The following is a 27,546-nucleotide window of genomic DNA, read 5'->3' on the forward strand; positions in this document are numbered from 1 at the left end:
TCTAAATCAAAATCTAGCTTATTAACATTGGTAATATGTCAAAGATGAAATTAGTATTAGTTATTTATATAGAAAGCCAAAACCCAAAGCATGCAAATAGTAAACTAATGATAAAACCTAATGAACTTTTGCTTGGTCTATCATGATACAAGTACAAAAACAAAAAATTGCATTTGACGCCCAGATACCTCTTACACAATATGTCATAAAACCAAAATTCATTTTCAAGTATTTGTTGATTTATCTAATTCTCTTATTCGGGTGTCCGTTGTTTGATACTGCCAAACTTCAGACAATTATTTTTCATGTGTTTGACCATTTGAGCAACAATACTGCCAGCATAATTAAGATTAAGTTTCAAGTAGGCAAAATTATATAACAAGCATATTTGATCAAAGATCACCTCCTTGATTAAGAGAAATATATAGCTTAGGAACCATAACATGCTAGCATTATTTGCAAGGCATTTCAGAATCCCATTCCATGGAGCTGGTACCAATGCATTGTTCTTTTAGTTTCAGTGCAAGTTCACTTACTACATTCCTATTTTGAAACTGGGTGATGCAAATCACAGATTATTGCACAAATCAAAAGTGTCATCTAGTATAAAGACAAATTGCACCCTCTTCCTCATCAAAATTGAGCCACTGCACCTCCATAAGAAAAGTAGTCTCTTTGACAGAAGCTGTAACCTTCTGCCAGTCAAAGCATCTATTTTGAAATACATTTCAAAGAACACGTTGTTTGAGTAATTTAAGCAGGTGTGGCCAACAGAGATGCCTAGTCACACACATCTCTGGGGCCCCCAGATCTGGTTCTGGCATATAGCACAGTAAACAGTATACTAAAGTCCACATATCTATAAATAAAAAAATTTGAAGGCAAGTTCCCCAGAAGAAAGGAGCAAACTCAAATAAATGTACACCTTATCAGATGGCTACAACAATGTCATTGCTTTGATATGTTCATTCCTTGGTAACATGGGATTAGGTTTCCACACTCGTGAGCAGGTCACATTTATTTCAGGAAACATGATCCAACAAATTTGCTACTGTTATGATGGCTTCCAATCTATTGTTAAATGCAACATTTGTTCATAATGGGAAAGAAGGGAGTATCTAAAAACTGTATATGAAATTTCTAAATACATTGCAAGTTAACTCATTTAGTTGCCTTATAACCCATGTCCACTTGACAGGAACTTTTTAAAATTCAGTGAAAATATGCATGTGCAGCTCAACTTCAAACAACATATGTCCATGCTAATATCGTGCATTCAGTCAGAGTGGACAGCCTAGACCACATGTGTATATAGGACATTCCAAAAGAGGAATACACCATTGGTAACCATTTGACAATTGCTATTATGAAATATGCCATCATAGAGCTTTGCAGAGATAGACTCATGAGTTAAGCCACAACTTTCTGTTTAAAATATAGCTTAATTATGACTGCTGAAGAGAAGGAAATACCCAGAACTTATTGTACACACCTAATCTGTCTTTGTTTACATTAGTCCAACACATCCAGGAGACTTAAACAGCTGATTAAAACTCTTGCTTAAGCCCAATACAGAACAGTAATTTTTTGGAAAAGTAATCCTATTTGCAGTACACCATCTAGACAATAAGTACATGTTCCTAGCTTCTCATATTTTCTCTGTATCATTACCAACAAAAGAAAATAGTTTTCAGTACTTCAGAAGAAGACAGGAAGAGAATACACAGGATGTTTCTTTCAGAAAAGATTCTATGACAGCCTCCCTCCTTTAAGCTCCTGAAATGCCAACAGAAAAGACATGAGGATTTTTTATGCTTGCTGGTACACCTGGTTACATTGTAATTATATATTTTTACTGCAAGCATGTATAACTTTTGATGATTAAGTACTAGTGTCAACCAAATGAATATCAAAATGCACAAACCCAAGCCACCCATTCACTTAGAGCCCTGCAACGGTAACATCTATCTTGAGAATGTAAAGTTGCACACAGAAAGGAATAATAGAAGAAAATGGAAAAATACAAAAAACAAAGAAAATGGCATAAAAAGTGCACTAAGGAATTCTAATGGAATTGTTTGGTCCAGGGAAGGGTCCAAAGACACATGATGTCAGTGATTGAATACTATGCATCTGACCAAGGAAGCAGACAAAAGATTTTTAAAAGATAAGCCACAAGCTTTAGTGTATAAGTAAAATTAACAGCTAAAGAAAGGAGAAACCAAAAAAGATTCAAGGATATAAAATATGTCAAAGGATCTGAAGATTGCATTTGCTAAACTTTCCACTTTGTAAAACATTTTTTTTATCATGAACACAAGATTTCAGGCACACACCAGTTCAAATTAGTACTCCAACATAAACACACATGGAAACAAAAACAATAGCATTATGAATAAGAAAGTATTACTCAAATTTAAACTCTTCATAAGGCTGTACAGCTGGCTGATGCTAAAGCCACAATGCAAGTATTAACAGAACTGAGATTAGAATACATCCTGCCTCTGTACTTTTGCACAAATGAAAATCTAAACTGTACTACTATTGTAGTCCAATTTTGGAAAGTATTTAGAGTGTTATAATATGAACCGTACTAACATTATGACAAGTATTTAGATAGAGACATGTATTACACCTCTACTTTATAGATCAGTACACAATAGATATATTATGCCTCTGGAAGATTATGCATACAACTGTACTTGCATAGTATAATTACGCACTTAAACAATGGAGAGCCAAGTTCGATAATGAACATTTTCTCTTAAGGATCTTATAATGAATTGCTACCTGCTTGCATGAATAATACTTACAAAAAATTGCATTCAATCATCAAAACTGTAGGTTTGTTGTTAAAAAAGAGTATGTGCAGTCAAAAGGAGCTTCAGGATTAGACTATCAGTGATCTAAACTCAAATGTTATGGCATTAATTAATTGTTTCTCTAATGCAATCAAATCCTATAATCTCCTTTGTACAGATGCAAGAGGGTAGAATCAGGAAGCATGTTCTTTACAGCCTCCACAGTTGGCTGTGCTGTAGTTTTAGTAGCAAACCTAAAACTAGCTCAAAATTTCCATCCAAGTATAGTAATGTACATCACACTCGTTGATTCAACTTTCCCCGAATCTCTTGTCTAGTCCTACTATGAGAGAAACATTCCTCTATGCTCTTCTTACAACAAGAACAGATGCAACTGACTCTGCATCAATAGATCACATCTGCACTCCTCTTCTTAATACAGGGAGACAAACACAGGCTGCACAAATTTGAAAACCAAAATTTACAAAATGGTTGCCTAGCTTAACTGGATTTTCTATGGTACACAATATAGTGCAATGAGTCCAACAAGAATTGCAAATAACAAGTTTTCAATAGCATATCTAAAGATCCTTAAAGTATTAAACTGCTCACTATTAAATTTTGGACAAGCATGTCAATCCTTTCAAAAAGTCATTAAGTATTTATACGAGTCAAAACCATCTTTAACCAGCATAAATCTCTGAAGAACATAATGTAGAGAATCAAATATTATTGCGACCAAGAAGATCTAGCAAACCATCATTGTACAAGAAACACAAATGTAAGACAGTTGTACAAGAGTTTTATATATGGGTATAATGGGACAAAATCTACTCTTGAAAGTTGAAACGGCATCCATAGCAATCAGCAACATAATCTGAAGGATTGCCACCCATGTTCAATGATAGCTCCAGAGTTGTGGAGTCTCAAGAAACATGAAACTTACATAATGAGTATTGGATGCAATACATGGTATTTATTTGATGCAGTACTTCAAGCTTAATTCACTAGAAAATTAAGCTAAGTTGCCGGTTCCGGTTCAGGTTCAAGGATCTGATTTGCTAATTCTTTTTGGGGTTTGGGTTCATTAGTACAAAAGCCATGTAAAAATCATATCAAATCCTTCCTTCCATTCTCTGTGCACTCCACCTCAAAGGCTCCTACCCATACTGGTGCTTCTGGTGATAAGCTCAGTCACAGCATTCCCTCTGGTCTGGCACTTGCACCACATCTTCGAAGGAATCCATCATTTTGCCAGCTGGACTGCTCTCACTTTGCTTTGGGTTTTCGTCAAGCTCTCCGCAGCTTACACTTCTGCTCACAAATCCTACCGACTGCGCGGATCAGTTCTTGCAAAGAAGTAAGATTTCTGGTTCACTTTAGCCATCATCATTCTCATAATCCTGCCATGGCTAACCATGAGGAAAGTTACAGTGCAAGTATCAGCTCCTTCCAGTCACGTCAGTCTAATCAAATTCCAGTTGAATTGGAGCTTTTCCGGTCATAGCTTTTCCCACCACGAACCTAGAGCCACACAGGGAGCGGACCTGGACCCGGCTCGGACCCGGACCTGCATCCAGGCTCCCAAAGCCAGACCCAGTAACATAGAAATTAAGACATAATAATTGAACTAGTGGCAACATCCCATTCGACCCCCAAGTGTAGTGCGGAGAGTTAAGCCATTGAAAGTCACACAGTGGCCGCAGGTTCGAACTTGCTTTAAACACTGTACCAAGTGTGGGGCAGTTAGGTATGGTTGGAGTTTATAGGGGAGCCCCCAATTTCTTAGATCCATCCCTTTAAGATTACTACCTCGAGGTGGTGTGGTCTGGATTGCTGGACTGCTGATACACTCTTATCTCAAAAATATGGCAACATCCCACTGGAAGGTAAACTAGGGAAATCCCACTTTCAATTCATCCAAAAATGATTCAATGTTGCACTGATTTTTATTTTTATTTTTAAATAATCAGAATAAATTTGACAATACATAGACTCCCTCATATAACCACCTCAGATAAGATAGTTGCCAGTAGCAACTGTATCTTGGATGAAAACAATGAGTATTTTTTCTAATGCTTCCAACCGCAAATATGGCATTAATCCAAACATATTAAAAAATACCCAGCTAGAGATAAAGGAAGATTTGTTTCATACTCCAGTTTCATCCATGTTCAGATCAAGTGAAATGGGTCACAAGATGTAAAGGAATTCCAAGGCAGCAATTTAGATTTCGTTCACTACATGATATGTTACCAGTTCATCAGAAAACATGGCCAGTTCCAGGCCTAATTCAACCCGGTCTGAATACAAGCATGAAATAAACCCCAAATGTCCTAGTTAATTAGCCCGATCTTGTTAATTAACCCCAAATTCAACCAGAGCAAACCTGGGTGAACCTATGGTTAAAAAGCAGTTTTTTTTTTATTTTTTGACTTAAAGTTTGACTAAAATACAAAATACTGTGTACCCTAACCTTAAAAGTGCCATCTAAACCATTTGAAACTCTAAAACAAACTCATTTTACCTCCTTTTGAATGCAAAGACAAAAAAGCATTCATTTTTACTAAGCTTTCATTTTTGCTTGTTATGCATTACACAAACAGAGTTAACTATTGATCATTGAAAGTTCCAAAGCGATTGGATTGCTATTCCCATGTATGTGCAAGAATACATTCACTATCAAGGAGATCATAGAGGAAGATTTTTGGGAAAAAGGTGAGTTTTTATGTTTATTTCCCCTGATTTGTTCTTTTACAAACAAACCCTCTTATTTTATTTTCGTTCTTTCATGTTTAAAATATTAAATGAGTTAAGATACATATATTTTTTTTGTTTTCATTTGTTTGGAAGGTGTTGTTTTCAAAACTTATTGCCATAGGCATTACAAAGGCATCTAGTTCTAGCTTTGTGAGCCAACCCCACTGCAAAACAAACAAGTTTCATGCTATCGGAGTATGTTGACATGATCCAACAAGTTCTAGGTGGTGGTGGATATTTTGGGGTTTACAGTGGGTGTGATGTGAGATATAAAAGTTCATACAGTCAGGTCAAAGCCCATTTGTATGGTATTTCTGGAATGGGCATCAAAGCTTACCTAGGCAAGCAAGCTGCACCCATGCCAACATCTCAAATGCCGAAATATATTAGAAAGAAAAAGCGATAGATGAAGCAATTGCTCATAGGACAATTCATCCTTTGGAAAGGAAAGGATCTCAAGCAATGATATTGTGATAAAGAGTTGTGGTCATGCCTCAAGAAAAGCCCACTTCACATAAGAAAACAACGAGACCATTGTAGATGAAAATTCAAAATGAAACCCAAAAGATTGCCAATTAACATTGCAAGATGCATTAATGCAAAAAATGCTGTCTTCCAATGTTAACTCACCATATTGGCAAAAAATAGTAAGCAAAATTAATGAGGCTCCCAAGGTGTACAAGGGCTCAAGTTATGCAAAGGTGTGTAGCACCTTACTGACAAAGGAGGTGAAACTTGTTAAAAATTCAAGGGTGTAGCACTTTATTGTTGAAAATTCATGGAAAGAGGGTGTCCATGATTTCTAATTGATGGAAGGATTCAGCTCTTGATCAATGCAATTTCCCCTACAGGAGCAATGTTTTTGAAAGATGTGGATTGTGAAGAATAGATGAAGGATGCACAATTTATTGTTGGCATCATCATAGGAGCCATTAAGAAAGTGGGGCCTACTAACATTGTCCAAGTCATAATAAAAAAACACAACAAATTGTAATGTAGATAGAACATTGGTTGAGGTACATTATTTGCACATCCTTTGGACACCTTGTGTTGTCCACTTGCTCAACCTTATGCTACAAAACATTGGCAACAAAATTAATTTAAGCAAATAGATGTGTCAAGGCTGAATAGGTCTAAATGGTTATCACCAACCACCATATGCCATAAGGGCATATTCAAAAAATTCTCATAATTGGAGCTGTTTAAGTGAAACAATATAAAATTTTATCACTTAAGTAATTTATTCTTTAAAACAAAATCATGTTTTCTTCTTGTTTTTTTTTCTTTTATTTTTATTTTCAAATAGGTTGTTGAGACCCAATTTACCACCAACACAATTGTCTTGAAACAACTTATGAAGGTTCAAAAGACACTTCTAACATGGTCATCAACCAACTTTGGTCCACACAGAGGTTGTAATGTCCCCACTTTGAAATATAATTTAATAATAAATAATTATAATAATATTAAAATACAAGAGAATAAAAATTAAATTTAAATTAAAATATAACATTATATAGTTAAATATAATTAAAATTTAATTAAGTTAATGAATGGTCAAAAGACATGAAATGAAAAGTTGTGACTCCCTCAAACATGAGATATAAAAGGGAGAAGAGAACCTCATTTGAGGGGGATAATTTTGGGAATCAGAAGTGTAGAGTAGATATGGTTTAAATAAGAAGTGCAGAACTGATTGTGAAAGGCTGTGCCCCTTTCGAAGGACAGAAATAATAAAGAGTCACACTCTTTCAAAGGGTGCTAAGGTTGAAGGGTGTGTCTCTTGCCAAAGGGCATACATGATGAAGAGGTGTGACTCTCCCTCACATTGGAGGATATAAAGTGGAGAAGTTTTCATTTGAGAAGTAGGGATCCATGGAATAGGAAAAAATATATGAAGCATTAGAAGCAGATTTAGGAGCAGACCTAAGTCAGAATTATAAGAAAATCTGGAAGAATGATATGAACATTTATCAAAGAGATCAGAACACAAATACAAATCTGCGAACAGTAATAAAGTTGGCATCGAAGGAAGAGAAGAGGAAATATCAAATCAATAACCAGAGAATCAGACTTGATGGAATAGAAAGGATTCTCTCTCTCTCTCTCACTCTCTCTCTCACACACACATATATCTCTGAGTATAGGCAGCAGATCAGATTGATATAAACAGCAGACCTGTGCATTTAAAGAGGGAAACAACATCAAACTAAATCTGTCCAAATTAGCACAACAGACTGAAAATAGACAACCTGCAATAATTCTACAAGTATGTTGGGCAAAATTTAGTGTCCTCCCAAAAGGGGACATTACAGAGGCAACCAAACAATGAGAGAGAAACAAATATTAAGCGAATGATCCTCTAGATGACACTTAGTGGTAATGTGTGGAATATCTTTTTAAATTTCATTGAAAGCCCATTTTGCACAAATCCATTATACTAACATGGAAAAGTCATATTGGGAAGATGTACGTGAAGGAGTCAACACAATGATTGAAGACATAAATCGGAAAGAACAAGATCCTGAAGAAACATTCTTCAAAAAGGTGTAAGTATAGTTGAGTGATGGAACAAAATAACCACACCACTATATCTTATTGCCTTTGCATTGATTCCAAAATATTACCATGCTGAAATCCTTGCTCTATTGATGAAAGTTGCACCATATGGTGATTTTTAAGTTAGCTAAGGATACAAGCAAGCATAAGCTAGACTCTTCACTAATGCTGATTTAGAGCATGTAAACATGAAGGAGTATGTTGATAGTGTACACCCCAAGATCAAAGTATTTCAATTCTATGAGACAAGTTTAAGAAGGATGCTCACAATTGGTGGTACCTACATGGCCAAGTATTGCAACACCTATAATCTCTTGCAATCAAAGGTTTATCACAGGTAATTATATTTTTATCTAAAAAGTTTTTAAGTTTGAGATTCAATTTAAAAGTAAATAGCTCTAACTCACTAATTGTACCTCTAACGGGTTGCTAATTCATCTTCATTTGAGTAGAATTGAAGCACATACTCCATCGACTCTAATCAAATGCAACTAATTGAAATAAAAAAGGCTTGAGTTAGTGTCCAAGCATTCCAACTTGCACCTGAAACTAAATGACTACAAGAAAGGCGAAACAAAGCTTTGGGATATAGAGCCAAAGCATACTAACTTGGATGTTTCAGCTAGCCAGCATTCTTCTACTGTGGAGGTGTCAACAGCCCGCAACACACTTTTAGTGTGAGTGCTTGTGGCACTGATTGTGGTTCCTCTAATCTACCTACAATGTCTAATGTGAATAAAGATGATGATGATCTTTTTGAAGACGCATATGGCATTCATTGCTGATTTTATTATCTGGATATATACATGTCATTCAAGTTTGACAAATTGACACTAATAGTTTTTTGTTTTGTTTTTTTATGGTGGTTTCGTTTAGCATATGATGCTATATTGTATTTTGAATTTAATTTCTGTTTTTAGGCAGCAATAATGTATGTATTTTATAAAAAAAATGTATGGATGAAAACATAATGAACCCTACACCCCAAGAAAGTTTGCGATATCCACATACTGGAACTTGAACCAGTAACTTAGTCTATATGATTTGATTACCTTTTATTGTAAGCAAGGAACTAATTTGATCAAGTTGAAGACATTTGATCCTATGTCATCCAAGATTTATTGCCACATAGCTATATTGGGTAAATTTTGAGAAAACCTCAGAAACATCCCCCTATGATCCCTGAAAAAAAAATTGCCCGAGCCATCCCATTAACATCTCAAAAATACAGAGATACGAACACTAAAATATTTTCTTAGAAAGCCCAAATTTAAATCAATCAAATTTTTATTTTTATTTTATTTTTTGTGAGTGTCCACAGCACACTTAGACCTGAATGAGTAAAAGAAACCTCCCTCTTTCATTCTCATTCAATATTATACGCTAAAAGAAATTATAACTAAGTTCAAGAAAAAATAATTATTGTACAAGGTTTAAAGGTGCAACACGAGAAATCAAAAGTAGCGTGCAACATTAGAAATAACAAAAGAAATAGAAGAGGTAAGTGATTATTTCGTTTTATTTTATTTCTCTGTTTTTATTTTCAGTTTTAAGGGAGAAATATTTGATTTTCCTTTCTTTTTTTCTATTTTCAGTTTGCACTTGCATTATTTTAAAAAATTTAAATAAAAGTAGCAAGGAGAGTAGTTAACATAAAATGAAAAAAATAAATGTTAAATTTTCAATCTTAAATGGGGGTTCATCAAGGTGTGGGAGTGTTGTGGGTGAAGGAGAACAAACATAAACCCCATTTGAGTGCCCTTTCACCAATTTAAAAACTTTGCAAAAGGCCCTTTTAATTCCAAAAAACCTCTTCTCCGATTTGAGAGGACCTTGGACAAAGGTAAAAAAGGAGAGTAGTTAACATAAAATGAAAGAAAGAAATGTTAAAGTTTCAACCTTAAAATGAGGTTTCATCAAGGTGTGGGAGTGTTGTGGGTGAAGGAGAACAACCACAAAACCCATTTGAGTGCCCTCCCACCAATTTAAAAAACTTTGCATAAGGCCCTTTGAATTCCGAAAAACCTTTTCTCCAATTTGAGAGGACCCTAGACAAAGGCAAAAAAGAAAAATTTGAGGGGTAGTACACTGTGTTTATATCAAATTAAAAAATTTGCAAGATAATTTTTGAGGGGGTTACATTAGGGTATATTCCCATCTCTTAGGCATTACAAGACATAGAGTTAAGGTGTGTCTAGATATAAAGGATGATGAGAAGGTGGAGGTTAATAAATTGCATATAAGAGTGAGAGCAAGGTCTAAGGGTATGTTGATGTTAGTACAATCTACACAATGAGCTACGTCTATGTCACCATGGTTGAAAGTGTTAGTGGTGATATTTACAAAAGAGAAGTGAAAGACTAGTGCTAGTGATAGGTTGGAAACAATTGCAAGTATGTCTAATATGCAAGCATGAGATGGGGCAAAGTCTTCCACTGCTAAAGTTTTTATGCTCATGCCATCCCATTTCATATGGCACATTCTCCTTCAGACAAATGTTCAAAGATGTAGCTTATGTTCTGTTGACGTGTTTTTTATGACTACGTCGAACACAGAATAAAGTTGCCTAACAGTCACTTCACTCTCTCTTGATCAAAGTGTGATTGCATGCTAAGATTGCAAGAAGTTCAAACAATCGACTCCAAGGTTCCTTTATGCTACGGACATGACTCAGTTGGTTGATGTGATTGCTGGTAATCCAAGGGGCCTTACATTTGCACCGTTCTTTCACTTCTTTGTTGTGGCTGGAACTCCATCATCAAATATAGTGAATCTATGATGCTTCTACTTCAAACGAACTAAAATGAGCTGAAAGTAAAAGGGAAAGGGTTTAGAAGGATCTAAATCTACGCCTAAGGGCAGTGATAACAATGAATAGTGCTCTGGTGGACAAATTCCAAATAAACCAAGCTCTGCTTCGCCAAGTTTAACTACAACTCCGCAAGAACTGGTGCAATCTTCTGAGGATGATGAAGGATTTTCATATTGAGAAAGTGCATTTGAATACCCAACACGACGCAATCCAAACAACTGTCCACAACCGAACTTAGCACAAGTTTAATGACTCAGGCTAACTTTACATTGCAACTTACAAACAACAAGATGCAAAAAGTATGAACCATGGAAATTTATCAGACACCATTACTATCTCTAATCTAAGTGAGGAAGGTGAAACCATGCAAGCTTTGAAAAAATAACTTAAGTGGACAGCATCAGAGAACAATGTTTCACTGTTATTATCTCAAAACTTATCTCAACAATTTCATACAAGTCTCCCTCCTGTTACAAATGAGGGGGGTCACCCCTTTATATAGGCCTCAGGCCATGATTACATGCAAACCCTAATTAGGGTTTTCCCTAAAAGATTCCCCACACATGATGCAACAAGGTGGGAATCAACAATTAATAACCCATTATGCCCATATACAATTAATTCCAATCCATTACAATTAATTACATTCCTGCCAAAAATGGCATCCATTGTGCATTGAATGCACCACCTTTTCCAAATTCGCCCAACATGCGTTGTAAATTCATCCATGCAAAAATCACCCCATTATGTCATAAATGCTCCATTTCCACATGCAGCGGCTGCATGCAAAAAGAATCTGCCATAAATTCAACATGCAATGAGTGGGTCACCATTTCGTCAAATACTCCGGCAATGAATGTGCCACCATACTGCCATGCGTTCAATAGATCCTCGCCATGCAAGTGGACCCCGTCATCGTATATCCGCTCCTCCACATCTAGAATTGTTGGAGAGAGAAAATTTGATTCAGGAAGAATTTTCTTGAAGTCTCTTCAACTTTCCTTGCTCGGAGAAGGTTTTCCATCAATTTTCACCATCTCCTATTTTTTTAGGAATTTTTCACAAATTGGGGTTTCAAGTCCAGGAGGGAGAGAATTCTCCTACGAATCCAAATCTGTAAAAATTTTGAAATTTGGATGTGAATTGATGCCTGAGAATGGATTTTTCAATTTTTTCCCCAGGGGAAACTTCTTGTTTAGTTCATCCTTGATTCCGTCCTGAAGGAAGGAATTTCCAACACTTAGCCAATTTTTCACATTTCTTGGAATTTTGTCTTGAAGGAAGGAATTTCCATCACTTAGTCAATTTTTCCACTTTCCTAGAATTTTGTCTTAAAGGAAGGAATTTCCATCACTTAGTCAATTTTTCCACTTTCCTAGACTTTTGTCTTGAGCGCATTTCTTTCTCGAGGAAGGAATTTTTTGTGCTCTTTGAATTCATCACATCTGCAAGGAGCTTTTTGATCAATTTGCCACATTTCCTATTTTTTAGGGATTCACCTAAAATTTAGGACTTGGGTCTAGTAGAGAGAGAAATCTCTCACGATTCCAAATCTACAAAAAATTTCGGATTTTAATAAGATTTGGTGTCTAAAAATAGAAATTTTAAAATTATTCGCGAGGGGATTTCCATTCCTCCTTGACCCTCAAAATTCTCCTTTGCCTTGGAAATTTCCATTCTGGACTTTCAAACTTAGGCATGGAACGTGAAATTCAACTTGCCTTAGAAAATTTTCAACTTCCTCATTGGGCCTGGAATTTTGGCTTTGATAGAGGAAATTCATCCTTTCCATGCTCTTCCATGATACCTTGACTTAGGCACCTGCCTTTGGACTTGGGCAATGATTCTGCACTGGTAAGGAATTTTGTGATTTTGAAGCTTTCCATGACCATCAAGTTTTGGCGCCCCGGTACCTTCCTTAGGCGCAATTCTCCCTAAGGCAAGGAATTCTTAACTTCAACATGACTCCATGCATCATCCACTTTGGCGCCCTTCCATGTCTTCGAGCAGAATTTTGCTAGGAAGAAGGAATTTCATCACATTGAAGGTTTTCCAAGATAACACCTCTTTGGTGCCTTCATCATGGCTTGGGCGCTAATCTCCTTTAGGCATGGAATTCTAAACTTTGTCCATTCTCCTTGAGCACTCCACTTTGGCACCCTCCCTTGGAGTAGGGCGAAATTTTCACTAAGTGGTGGAATTCACATTTTTCCATGCTTTCCATGTCAACTTCACTTTGGCGCCCTTGGTGAAGTATCGACGCTAAAACCACCTAGGCAAGGATTTTCACATTCTCCACATTCTCCATGGACTCCTTTGTTTGGCGCCCTTGGCCAAACTTGGGCGCTGAATTGACTTGGGGAAGGATTTTCATGATTTTTCCTCATTCTCTTCATCAGGATATATATGAAATATAACATTTAAGTATTTCTTATACTTTTAAGTTATATTTCATATATATTGGCAGGATGTTTGAGAGTGGTTTCAAGTCCCTAAGAATCATAATGCAAATTCTGGATTTTGGAAGATCTTTCAAATTTCCAGACTTAAGTGAAATTTCAAGCCATTTTCGAATCAAGATGACATTGGTGGATTGATGTGAATTTCCAGACTTGGATGATTTTGCATGCTTTCCTCTTCTAGAATAGGAGTTCCAAACTTAACCATTTTTTTGATCCAACTTGTTTGCCTTTTGACTCTTCCGGATTTAGAAATGATCTTCAGGAGCATTCAATCTTCAGCATCTTCAGGGATGTTCAGATTTCAGTGTTTTCCTGTGAAGAACTTGCCAAAAATAGATTTTCCCAAATAGTAAGTGTTTCAAAATGTCAAGGTTTGGGCAAAATAGGTCAAAAAAGCATTTACTAAAAATTGAAACTTACTAAAAATAGTAAGTTTGATTTTTGGCAAAATTAGACCAATCCGAGAGGCAGTGAAACTTACTAAAAATAGTAAGTGCTCAGAATTCGCTCAAATTTTACTGGGAGGTTCCTTGAAGGGGTCCCGATTCCAGTTCTAAGTTCAGTTTTCCCAAAACCCTAAAAGAAACCCCTAAAATCTAGGATTGAAGGCAGAAACCCTAAAATTAACAAAACAAGTCCTAGACTTCATCAAATTCACCCAAACGAAAAGCAAACTTGACCAATATGACCCCCAAACACTCGCAAACTTAGAGAGAGACTGATGAGACTGCTACGAAAAGACCCAAAAACGCAAGCCAAAAGACAAGGAGGGCCTAAAAAGTAGGGGGTCCCCATTTGCAATGGGGCGATGTGTGAAAAGGTCACAACATTAACTATGTAGTACCCTTTTGACAAAAAATATTCTAAGGTGAGTTTGGTGATGCTGGCATGAGGCAGACTTAGATTAAGACAGGCTGCTATATTGTCATAGATGGTTGGACTGATATTAGACATCAACCACTCATCAACATCATTGTCACATGTAGCTAACTCTTATTTTCTTAGAACTATTGATTGTTCAAAGAAGTGCAAAGATGTGAACTTCCCATTTCACATCTTGAGAGGAGGTTGAGGCCTCAAATGTTGTGCAAGTGATCACTAATTGCTAGCATGATGATAGAGATGATGGAGTGTATTTACAAGCACATCTACAATGAAGCAAGAAGGTGGATGAAGCAAGAGGTGACAAAAGCTAGAGATATTTAGATGTTCATTTGCAACCACCACGCCTCAATTGCTATATTGGAGACATTTTTGAAGAAGAAATTCCTCACACCTATGGAGACGATGCATGTTAGGTTCATTTTGTTAGAGAGGATACTTGATTTGCAAGAGCCTTTATGATTGACAATGGCTAATTCAAAATGGAGTAGATGGCCTACTACAAACACTGCTAAAGAAAAAGCTGTGAGATAAGAAATTGCTAATTTTATTAATAAATTCCTGATTTTATTGTTTCTACATTTCTAACTTATCATTTGTTTGAGTCTTATCCTTTTTTGAGATTTTTTTTTGCAAATGTTTGCTCCTTTATCTTACTCATTGTAGATGTCACTAGATATGTTGATACAGACTCCCCCAATCTTGGAGAGATTTATGAGACATCTAACAATATGCTTGGGCAAATGAAGCAACCAATTTGTAATAGAGATCCTAATTAAGGATCAAATGAGTAGCATATTGAGTTCATTGTGATGCAAAGGTGGAACACAATGAACACACAACTTCATGTAGCGTTCCCAATTGTATTTTTTTGTGTTTTCTGATTTTTTCTATTTTCTATTTTCTTTATGATCAAACAATCATTGGAACAATATATGGCCGTTGTCCTAAGATGGCTAGTAAAAGAATACTAAAAAAGAAAAATATTGCAATGTGTCCAATACAAACTCAGATCTAACAAGTTCCAATATGATATGCAAATAGCTTGATATGTCTTTCATACTAAATTGTTGGTTCTGGTACAAGATCAGATATGAGGTACGAGGTTTTGGTACATTGCATGACAAATATATATATATATATATATATATATATATATATATATATATATATATATATATATATATATATATATATATATATATATATATATATATTTATTATTATTATAAGAACGTCAAGGTACATCATGTGTAAGAGCCTCACCACCATATATATTGACTCTAGCGAGCTCTACAATAGATGCATCCAAGTTGCTACACTCATGGGCTATATTCCAATTCATGTTTACCTCTTCCTTGTAGTCATCTTGCTTATTTGATAGGAAACACAAGTTGGAATGAATATAAACCAAGTCTTCTATATCTTTTGCAGCCAGCTAGTTATGCTTTACCGAGTGAATAAAGGAGTATGTATTACAATTTCATTCAATCAAAAAAGAACTTGCAACCTATTGAAATTAAAGAGAAAATCAACACAACTTAAAAATAAAACAATAAAAAAGAAATTAAAGGATTGTAAGTACCAAAGTCTTCAAAAGTTAAAAAATAATAAATAAATGCTTGCTTGTAATAGAATCTTGATTACAAGAGGCTGGAAGAACAAATAATCTTGCTCATGGAGATACCACCACATATCAGTGTCTTCCTTGTCTTGGTCTCAAAGAGCACAAATACTATGATCTCGTCTTTAGATGAACCTGCCAAACTCTTTCCTAACATTATCCACCACTTCTGGATCTAAGAAGATTCTTCAAAATGCCAACTTGTACCCATTAGCAATTTCACTATCTCTACATGGTGCAATCCTCCCCTAGAAAAGAAAGTATATATGTGCTATAGTATTTGGGGGCTAATGCATATGAGAGGAGATGCAATGGTGCGTTCATCTTGTTCTAGCAATGATGAATGATTTTTTCCACACTTTGAAAGAATGTTTCTCAAAGATCATTCTCTTTTGTGCTATTATGACCTTTATTTCTTCTATCATGGAATCAATTCCATCATAGATTTCATGATCATCAAACCTGATCATACTCATGATAGGCTTGATGAAACTCAAAACATAGTCCACACAAGCCCACCAATCTTCATCTACAATCAATGACTTGACCTTTAGGGCCCTTTCTAAATTTGATTGCTTCCAAATACTTCATTTATAGCTAATGGCCATGGCATCCAATGCCTCTCATACCTTCATCAGTCATTTTAAAATGATCGCGTGTAATGCAAATCGAGTTTCAACAACCTAATGTTGTGTTAAAAATAAGTTAATAACACATTAAAACATAAGTAAACATGACAAATTAAATTAAATTTACCTTCAACAATTCCAAATTCAAGAGTCTTGAAAATGCCTTCTAACATATATGGTTGGTCACCATTTGGATCTCCTCACCCTTAGTATATATAGCTTTCAGCCACTCTACTTGAGTGCCTATTGCTTGCATCACCAAGTTAAGGGAATATTTAGTACATGGTGTCTAAAAAAGTTCACATAGCTTTTCTCAACCAAAGCACCTATTGCCCTACAATGTTTCACATTGTCCATAATGACTTGGTCAACATTTTCAAAACCCATAGTCTCCATAGACTCAATGCAAACTTTAGAAATGAATTATGCATCCTTGATTTGCCATTCACAATCAACCGCCTTCAAAAACATTGTCCCTTTGGGAGACACTGCAATAATATATATTAAAGGTCAATTTTTGCAATCTTTCCATCCATCAAAAATAATGGACACTCCTATTTCAATCCAAGAATCCCTAATTGGAAAAAATGATGTCTTCACAAAAAGAAAAATATTTTGCCAATAAGGTGGAGCATACCTTTTCATAACCAAGACCTGTAAAACCAAAACGTGCATTATTGATTGTCGTCATCATTTCCCATCAACATGGCGGTCCCACCAAGTTGAAAGGAAGACCATTGGTATAAATACAACATGCAATTTTTTCTCCTGCAATGTCTCTTGTTTCTTCTGAAATGCCTTAACCAATGGGCATCTTTTTGTGGGAAGGAGAAGGATCTTATTCTTGGATAAAGGGAGTCTCCAAGAAACGAATGTTGGGAGGCCATTAATGAATCTGCAGTTGCCTTCAATAATGTTTTCCTTGCTAAAGGATGAAATTTTAGTTTTGCTCCCTCATTCATAGCATCAGCTTCTTCTTGTTCTTTAATGAGTGCCATAATCTTTTCTTTTGGCAACCCCTTTTCATTTTTTTTGCCCTCCACATATTCTAATTCCACATCCACTTATAGCACATAAGTGGGCTTTCACTCAAATACATGAGCTCTTAAATTGGATTTTGCACTCATTACAATTCCAAATAAAAGCCCCACCTCTTGGAAGTTGATTGAGGATTGTAACATATATCCATAGAGGAGATGCTTGATCAAATTTGAATTGTTTGTTTTCTTAGTGCCCATTGAACTTCAACAAGTGGCCATTCCAAGTAGATTGCAATTTGCTATTAAAAAAAATTATAAATTAATTTGCTTAGTTCCCTTTATAAATTATAAATTAAATATGAGAGCGCCTTGAGTTTTCTATTGAACGAAATTATAAATTAATTTGCTTAGTTCCCTTTAGGTATGTCGGACCAACAAGGAACTCAAGGCTGCTTGGTAGGCTCCCTGACAACTCCCAAGGTGCTCCCATCCCTACTCACACACTTGGCCCAATTGGGTACGGGTTCAGGACCCAACACACAAGAACCCAATAGCTTAGCTTTCATACAATATTAGCCAAAACCTATGTTGCCAACAGCACCATTTCCTAATACAAAAATTAGTCAAATAAAAAATTCATCCACACCTAGGCCATCCTTAATTGACTGGAACACTTGTTGCTTACATACAGTTGCTTAGTCCATCCTTTCTTGCCCTAGCAAATGATAATTTTGGCTGACTTTAAGAAGCAGTAGATCTGAAGTGTTACTAGATTGATATCAATTGACTCAATTATAGATGTGTTGTCTCTAGATAATACCAATCCAAAACTGCTGATAGTGCAATAAGATTTGCCATAATGTGTTGATGGGTTGAACATTCCTCCAAACTGCTAACAAACTCGTTGTCTATGGTATCTCTTAGATATAAATTTGCCAAGTCACTATCCCAATTAATGGCAGCAATGTATTTGCCCCCATGTTGATGCCAAATTCACTCTCCAATGGTGTGCCTTATTGTGGTAAATAATGCTTCTTTAGACCTGTGACTTGTAGCACCAATTTGCCTTCAATAGTTCAACAAGCAACCTGACAATGATAACTCAATAATTTTGCTTGCAAATCTTCGTCCTTTGACCTGAAATATTTTGGATAAGAACTCTTATCAATGAGCTGCAATTCCTGAGTAGAAATTGCCAAGAAGAGAATAGGGTTTTGTCCTACCTCTAAAATTGTTGTCAAGTGTGAAAGCTTGAATTCAATCAAATATGAATATGGAAAATCAGATAATCAAAATGAATAGTTGAAGCTTGTTAATACACCTTCCTCAATTTGGATTCATGGACCCTATTTTGGCACCAAAATCTTAAATTGAATTTATTATTTTTTTTTAATATTTATATTTTATTTATTTATTTGTTTGTTATATTTTAACTAGTGTTGAAAAACATTTTTTATTTTCATATTATAATAATATTAATTGATGTTGAGAAAAGGGGGCATGACACTTCATATGGCAGCCTTTTCTCTAAATCCCAAATGGTATGTACTAAAGGTTTCATAGGTTGCTTCCTTGTGATGATGAAGGTGGTGAAATAAGGGTTAATGAAGGTCCTTTGTAAGATATATTCAAGTGAGAGTTGATTATACTTCACTCATAATGGCTTGCCTTCACTAATCTTTAGAGTCTAATATTTACCAAACTAGAGGCATAGATAGAGCTACATTAGCTCAAACTAACTCTATTTCATGGTGGACATGGTATTACAAGGATACACTAGAGTTGAGGGTGCTTTCCATTCATCTCCTTTCACATGTTGTTAGTTCCTCAATTGCAAAGAGGAATTGGTCCACATAAAGCTTCATCCACTCTATCAAGAGGAATAGGTTTATGTCTAGACAAATGGAGAATTTGGTGATTGTGTACAATGCTTTGCGAATCAGGGTCGTCGGACTTGTATTAATAGATTCCAACTTTATGATGGGATGTTGAACCCAAAGATGCAACCAGATTGATCAGGAAGAGGCATAGGAAGTATTGGTTGGGGTTCCATTAGATGATGCAGCCCTTCAATGTGGCAATGACTCAGTTGGATTTCAATTTTAATGCAGTGGTGGCAGATGTTCATTAGGGCCAGCAACATACTTTCTATGTTTTTGACTTTTTGTAGTTGTGATTTGCAGTCTTTGGGCAGTTCGTTGTATTTTTAAATTTTATATAATATATAAATATATCGTGTATATCGTGTGCACATTGACAATGAATTATGAAAGCAATTAAATTTTGACAATTGTTAATTTGTACGACTCTCCTGTGAACTCTCAATTCAACTCCAATATTGTATATTAAAGATCTCTATTATTTACATGATGATTCCCTTATCAACATTATCATATGAATATATGAAATGTCCCTTTATTTTTAAATTTTTTCCTAATTTTTATATAGCCATTCCCTTTGTTGTCCTCTACCATCCCCAAAATGCATCCACCTGTCTCCTACAGTCCCCGTCTTGGAAACTTGGTGGAAAATAGATTTAAATGGAACAATTAACTGAACCATCTTACAACGCAGCATTTGGGTATCCTAGCTATTGCAAGTAGCTCTAACTAGCATGATAATGTAGATATACTCTATACCCTCATTCATTTTTTTTTTGACATGGACATTCAATCAAGTTTGGTGACATCAGATGCTCAATAATTTTTTGGATGTCTGCCGGGAAATTGATTTTAGTAAGTATTCAGACCTCATCATCAAGTCTTGGGCACATCTTTTTTGATAGCCTCGTTAATGTCTCAAGTCAAGATCTCTTTGTCCAGATTTATGATTATGTTAATCTTCTAGTCTGTTACTCTGGTTAATAACTACACAAAACAGCATAACCATTCAATTCACAAGAAAAGTTGTGCCGCCAAAGGTTCCAAATCTCAATAATGTTCTTGCTTCTATACTTGGTATAGATATTTACTTTAAAGTGTTAATAGACAGTCAATAAAATAAAGTGTAACAGAACAAAGCCTAATGGCCTCCAGCCCAGTTAAAGGAAGCACCATGATTTGCACAAGGGTTATGGAGCCCCCGTGTGATTACAAATAAAATATTTAAAAATCACAATAAAAGTGAAGGTGAAAGGCAAAAAACAGAAATGTAAATTGAAGAACAAAAACCTGTGCAGATGTATTGATTTTTACTGCTTTATGAGTTCAGAGATAAAAAGTCCAATTGCTCATTGGAAGTACTATTTTCTCAGAGTCCTCATCTCACAAAGAATAACAACAGGCAATATGAACAATTCTTAAATTATAACTTACAAGTACAGCACCCCCTTTAGTTGAACAACAATTGAATATATCAAGCATTAAATTACTTTTTGGTTGATTCTGAAACAAAATTGTAGGAACCAAAATGATACTGGCTATAAGGGTCAATTACATGAATCTGAACTAACAGCATATTTTACAGAAATTGGTCAGTTGTTGGCATAGGATGACAAAAAGTCTAATTGGATTCCACTGTAAACATTATTTGCTAGATTTAAAAACAATACATTCATCACAAAGGTCTATTTCATATTTAGTTACCGACACATTCCTTCGAATATTTAGACCCCTTTCAATCACTAACATCTCAAAGACTCAAACACATGAGCACACTATCTTCTTTTGTATTTGGCAGACTTAATTATCAGTTAAATTCAATAAAAGAGAACTGAGTTGGTCTTAAAACTTGCAATAAACATATGTAAATTCGGCAGTTAGAAAGGTTGAGTTGCAATTTGAAGCTATAAGAAAGAGTCATCCTTTAGACAAAACTAAGGTGGTGTAGGGTGTAATAACATAGGTTTGCATATACAATTGAAGGAGCAAGTTTAAAGTTTAAACAATGAATATCATAATCCATGCACCACACACTAGAAGCTAAATTTAATATACATTGAGGCAATGTCATTATTTAGAAAAAGAATGAAATTAAATGCGCAAAGTAAAGGCACTAATGCAGTATGCTATATGTGCTGCTAAATGAATCTTGTGCGACCAAGTTTCAACAATGCATATTATTAATTATAGTACACATGATATACTATAATCTAAAATAAATGTAAATGGTGAGAGTGCCATAGCAATAAGCTAAGTACACAGGCTGCCAAAGATATAAACTTGTACCAGTAAGTTTCGTGACTGCATATTAAAGTATCATGCTACACTAGAAGCTAAAATAAATGTGAGGGAAGGTACAGCCACACTCCAGAAAGAGACAGTATACATGCAAACAGTGGATGTGCCAATGCAGTGTGCTATAGTACATAAGTTGCCTGATAATATTGCACAGTACAAGCAAATCTCAATAACGCTTGTTACAGTACACATACCACACTAAAATCCTGCCCGTGAAAGATTTCAAGATTGCAGGAGCAACAAGACACACCATTGACAAACAGTAATTCGTTCAATTTCTCAAAGTCCTGAAGTTTACAAGATAAAAGCTTTAAAAATTAAACAATTTCAAAGAAATTCAATCTTTGTGAAAAGCACACACTTCTAGACGAAAAAAGAAACTAGAAGTGCATTATCTCGACCCCAGCAGCCTCCCAGAAACCAGTAAAAAATTTCTTAACAAAAGTATATCCATTCTTTCTCATTACAAATGATGCAAAAGTTAGAGATCACATGACCAAGTTACTACTTACTTGTGGTTGCTTCATACGAAAAAAATCATGATCTCTTAGTCCATTCTCTGCAGTTCTTTTTTCTTTATATCTTGTCCACTTCTCTATAATTGAACTTGATGCATCTGTCCCAACTTTTTCATCAAATTTGAACTCCCCAAACCTTGAAAACTTGTCCAGTATATCAACTTCAGCACAATCTTTTGTTTCACTTGCATAGTTAGCCTCGTTTCCTCCTAATTGCCAATTATGTTTTGAGTTAGCTGTAAAGAAACAGAAATTTGTTAGTTTGCAGGGAAGAATACTGGCTTTTAAAAGTGAATGCAGTTCCTCATCTGCCATTACTGTAATATCAATATCATCTCCAATTGGTTCAGAGGAACAATAAATTTTACAAAGGATATTAGCTATATTCTTTTAATAAAAAAGAGCATTATATTATATAAAAGGAGGGAATTTTCACAGACTACAAACAGATCATGAGAATGTCAATATTGAGAATTTTAAAAGAATATAAGCTATTCACTATAACAGAGATGTAAGTCCAATACCTGTATTAGCCATGCTTTGTGCCTCTAGATTGTGTCCTTTATGATCCATCAATAAAACTCCATATCCAGAGTCAAATAAAGCTCCACTTATCAACTGTGTTTCAGTCTTCATATTTCTCCTGTCAAAGGCAGCAAATTCTACACCATCTGATTTCTGTGCCCCAAAATGACTGTCCCCTAGGCTGTCCCCTAGAACTTCTGTAACATCACGATTAGAAGTTGTAACTTCATCGGCACTGAATCCAAATGATGCCCTATATGCTTCAATCTGTTCCATGTCTTGTTTATTGGGTTCCATGTGCCAATTCTGTTGTGCATTTTCACCATTATCACAGAAATCATCTGTTTCTTGGGAAGAGACAAACTGTTTTCCCCCAGACTGACATGTTGGCTGAGACTGATCCAAGCATAACCCTGCCGACTTGGTAGAGTCAAAATGACTTGAATCTTGTGACAACACAAAACTTCTAGGGGAGGGCACGTCATGGTAAAACTTGGATGGCTCATACTTGTATAAGGTATCTTGACCAGCATTCCAATGTCCAGGATACTCAAGTTCAGGAAATGGTGAACCAGAACCAGAAACTCCCGGTTTTGGTGATACTAGTTGACTAGCAGGACTCCCAGGATATAGTTGGTATGCAGCTTGAAGATCACTTGTAGCAACATAACCTGATGCTGTATAAGGAGAACATGAAAAAGTCACACCATTCTCCTTATTGGCAGTTTTAACATCTAATGAAGATGCAAGTAATTGAGCAAAAGGCACATCCGGGGATGATGGAGTCGTAAGATGAGCTAATTCGGGTGGGGGAGTTAATGGAGCAGTTGAAGGTTCGGTAGTAAATGTTGAGAAAACAGGAGGTGATACCAGTTGAGTCTCATGTGCATATGGTCCTGTGGCAAACATGGTTGATGTTGGTCCACCAGGTGAACAAACATTGGCAGACAGAGACAAGAAAACATTTGGTGACTGAACAGAAGAAGGATTGCCTGAGTTTGTAAATGAAGCTGGGGAAGAGGGAGGTGCCAGTAACGATGGATTCAAACCTGTGGATTGATTAGCAACACCAGCTAATTGAGCTCCATTTGCTCGATTAGCTGATGTATTTCCTTCTGGAGTACGTGATGCTGGCACAATCCGACATGCTCGTTTCTGTGATCCAAAACATGATAATCCTTTCCAACAACCTATCTTCCATCTTCCATGCTGTTACATGCACACATAACAGGATTCAGACTGTCAAACTTGAAAACACATGACAATGTAATTTATGGATCAAATAACATGAAACTTATTAAACAACTATAAAAAGAAAAGAAACTAAGAACCAAAAAGCCTCTCCTTGGTAAGGGAAAGAACAACAGTATTAGGATGATACCGACCTAGTGACCACAGAAATAAAACACAAAACTAACATCTAGGAAGTTCTATTGGAGCAAAAGAGAAAGTGACTCAAAGAGTCCATGAAGTTATAAGTACAGTTTCCAAATACGATTTATGAAACACCCACATCCACTCGATTGAAAATATTCAAGAAAGTAAACCCAATAAAGGGATTGCAGGATTGATTTTTATTTTTATGCAGTTCTTCCCTTTTGCTATTTAAGTGCAATACAATGTTAAGAACCCAAGTAACCATACCCTATTCCTGTAAAATCTGAATCAAACACAAATTATAGAGAAAATCTGAAAAAATGATAAGATCTTGGATGTTCCCCCAAGCCCCTGACATGCTAAGCATATCATAATTCTTTCATTATACTAATGGCAATACGAAAAAATCAAAATTTATCATAAAGCTCCCCACATACCCAAAGGTCGTGTTTTAGAGTTCCCAATAAGACAATCAGAAGCAGAGGAGACCACAGAAGGCTACAAGGGCTCAATCCTCATGAAAGGCAGTTTGTACAAAACCTTGATACCAACTCACAATTCCACTTAAAGCAGATGCATATAAAAGAACCTCTTCACGTAAGTGTAACAAAAAAGATTCTTAAAAATCTGCTTGTCAAATCTCTGAGACCATGTCAAGTCTCAATTTTTCTTCATCTGTCCTAGAAAACGAATTACATTAAAGAGACGTGGAATTGAAAAAGACAGAATTCATAGGAACGCAGCCCTGACAAACTTCCTCTATCGAAGAAAAAATATAATATTCAGGTATCCAACCCTAAAGAAATTCCCTTGTCCACGATGCATGGTTTTAGGCTTCAGCTAAATCAGAAGGTGCATGCCCAAGTTGGCATACAAATTAGCCTTAAGGGTTGCTTTTCATTACATCCAACAGAACTAAAAGATAGTACAATCATTGAGGAATATTTTTGTTTTCTAAGTCAAAAAGTCCTGGCTAGTTTCCCTAAGTGATTCTACTTGTCACCTTCTATATGGAAATAGTATAGTGAGGTATACTTGAAATCTCAAAAGATTAGATGCCAGGATCCAACTTAGGGCAGCGCTTATTTCAAAAGGCCGAAGCATATACTCCCCTTAGGTGTATGAAAAATTCTGAACCCAGATTATAGGTTAACACTTTTTACTCACATAGAACATGTTCCAGATTAAACAAGTTAATGAAACCGTAAATAAATTGGTCCCAATGTTTGTCCACTGGAACAAAAAGGCAGACTTTCACCTAAAATGAATTACCTCATCTGGCAAAGACAATGTTGAGTTACCCTTTTTTGAAGACAGAACCAAGAAGTTCTTCTCATCTGGAAATTATAGGGGATGTAAAAGAATCCATGAAAAGTAATGTGTATATTATAGTTTAATTGAATATCACAAAGATACAACGAAGTCTATTAAGGACAAATACTCGGTATAGATATGACATGACTCACACAGGAATTAAAAAAATTTAACATGTGAAGCCTAACAGACGGATATCGTTGATTCCTTAAACTGATTAATACCCGCACTGTTTTCAGCTGTCTGCATTCCAATCAATGCCACGTACTGCATTCCGATTAAAGCCACATAAACATTCACTTTGGAATAGCTCTAGTATCTACAAACTAAGAGTACGATATGGCTCTAATACTGTCCAACAAAAATTCCACAAATAGTTGACTTAAAGCTGACTTAAACCAGCTGATCCAGAGATCAGAGATACCAGAGTACCGAGATGCATGTAAACTGTAAACCATACACATTAACTGTAGGCAGCTCGAAGAAACTAACACCCAAAAATAAAACAAACTACCAACAAATGCAGACTGAAACAAAGTACTGATCTCGGAACCCAATTCTGTACAAGACCCGTAACATATACGAAGGCAGTCTAGGAAGTCCAATTACCAAACTTACACTTAAAACTACGTGAGATCTGTAGCTCAATTCTACAAAAATACTCACCACGCATAATTTACAAGGGTACAGATACACTAGATAGCTTAGCTACAAAACCTACCACATGCCTGAACAAAGCAAAAACATACATTGACAGTGTACTTAGAATAAGTCAAAGTGTCCAACTTGAAAGTTAAACCAAAAAAGAAAAAAGAGAAAACAACCAGTGAACGGATATTTTGAGCAAAGCACCGATCTATAATCCAATTCTGCAAAATGTAGAATTCCAGCTACGGTTTGCAAACCTAATAGCTATCAATGCAATATATAACCCAACTTATAGTAAACTATAATATCAAAAGAAATCTTAGATACACACAGACAGTGTCCCTATACGAAGTCAAACTCTCCAACTTTGCAACTCCAGCGAAATAAAAACACCCAAAAGGGATAAAAAAGGAAAAAACCACTAGATGCGGACTAGAAACCAATCACTGATCTACAACACAATTCTGTCAAATGTAGCATCCCATCAAAATTTCAGAAACCCTACCCGGAAACAAAAAACCATTCCCACAAAATATCTTCTAAACAGGAAGCTCTTCATCACAAATCTCAAATTCCCCTAACCAACACCTCCCCCAACTTATGCAACAGTGATTCCAACGGTCGTCTACCATACCCACCAGAACACACCGAACAAAATGCGCCCACAAGAACCACATCACCAACATGCACGAACTTTAACACTAGGCCAAAAATTGCAAAAGACAGATAGGAAAGTACCCGTTCCGGAGTTGGGTATCGAGGGTCAGCCGAACTGATAGCAGTTGCAGCAGCATTCAGTGTATTCGCCGCGCTACTGCTACTAGCATTATGATTAGCCATGGTTAACTTCGTCTCACATTTCTTAACACATTACACCATAGTTTCTGTTAATTCCGACAGCTCTCTTCTTAAACACCCAGAAAGCTCAAATCCTCCACCTCTCTCTGTACTTTGTATTCCTCGTGAAATTTCGCAGACCTGAGATCTGGAGTTCGAAGCTCAGGAAACCAATCGGCCGTTAAACACACTGGTTTTGCAAGCAACCGTTGTGACGTAGAGAGCTGTGCAATTCCAACGTGGTGGAGAAATAGTGAACGTGCGATCGAACGGACCAAAACCACGAGCTCTTAGGATCTACGCGGAGGTTAACACGGATACAGACAATGCTATTGGGTGTGCGTTATTTTTGGTATTTCCTTGTCTTGGAATAAAAATTTTGGGCAAGCATAGCAGATGAAGAAGAAGACATTTAAAAGGGCAATTGGGTATTGGCCCCACTAAACCTATGACTGTTCCTTGATTACTAAGCTATCATTCCTCTTAATATATATGGAAAAAATCATTAAAAAGGACTTGCTCCTTGTCGCCTGTATTTCTTTTCTTAAAATTCCTCAATAATGTTTTCAAAAGAAAAAGAGTTTGGGTCATTTCACAAGGAATAAAATTACATTCATGACATGATTTATGGTTGATAAAT

General features: G+C 35.9%; 1 protein-coding gene across 2 annotated transcripts; it reads right to left on the reverse strand.

Moving 5' to 3' along the window:
• Positions 1–1,340: 1,340 nt before the first annotated feature.
• Positions 1,341–27,357, reverse strand: LOC131046875 (uncharacterized protein At1g76660). Of its 2 annotated transcripts, none has more exons than XM_057980686.2 (4): positions 26,808–27,351; positions 22,730–23,939; positions 22,200–22,441; positions 1,341–1,776 (listed from the first exon to the last, which is right to left on the reverse strand). In XM_057980686.2, exons 1-4 carry the CDS (start codon positions 26,907–26,909, stop codon positions 1,750–1,752), a joined length of 1,581 nt encoding a protein of 526 aa, XP_057836669.1. In that variant the 5' UTR covers positions 26,910–27,351; the 3' UTR covers positions 1,341–1,749. The 2 variants fall into 2 exon arrangements, with proteins under 2 accessions (XP_057836669.1, XP_057836668.2); XM_057980685.2 differs by lacking the exon at positions 1,341–1,776 and adding an exon at positions 21,852–21,974 and having other exon boundaries at positions 26,808–27,357.
• Between the last annotated feature and the right edge of the window lie 189 nt (positions 27,358–27,546).

Source organism: Cryptomeria japonica, chromosome 4, assembly GCF_030272615.1.
Source record: "Cryptomeria japonica chromosome 4, Sugi_1.0, whole genome shotgun sequence".
NCBI lineage: Eukaryota > Viridiplantae > Streptophyta > Pinopsida > Cupressales > Cupressaceae > Cryptomeria > Cryptomeria japonica.

Bases quoted from the DNA above. Each gene is read 5' to 3' on its own strand.
- LOC131046875 (XM_057980685.2), bottom strand. From the start codon at position 26,909: ATGGCTAATCATAATGCTAGTAGCAGTAGCGCGGCGAATACACTGAAT. The intron at 23,940-26,807 runs GTACTTTCCTAT...TGCATGTAACAG, and splicing joins GATACCCAACTCCGGAACGG to CATGGAAGATGGAAGATAGG. The intron at 22,442-22,729 runs GTATTGGACTTA...GTTTCTTTACAG, and splicing joins ACAAAGCATGGCTAATACAG to CTAACTCAAAACATAATTGG.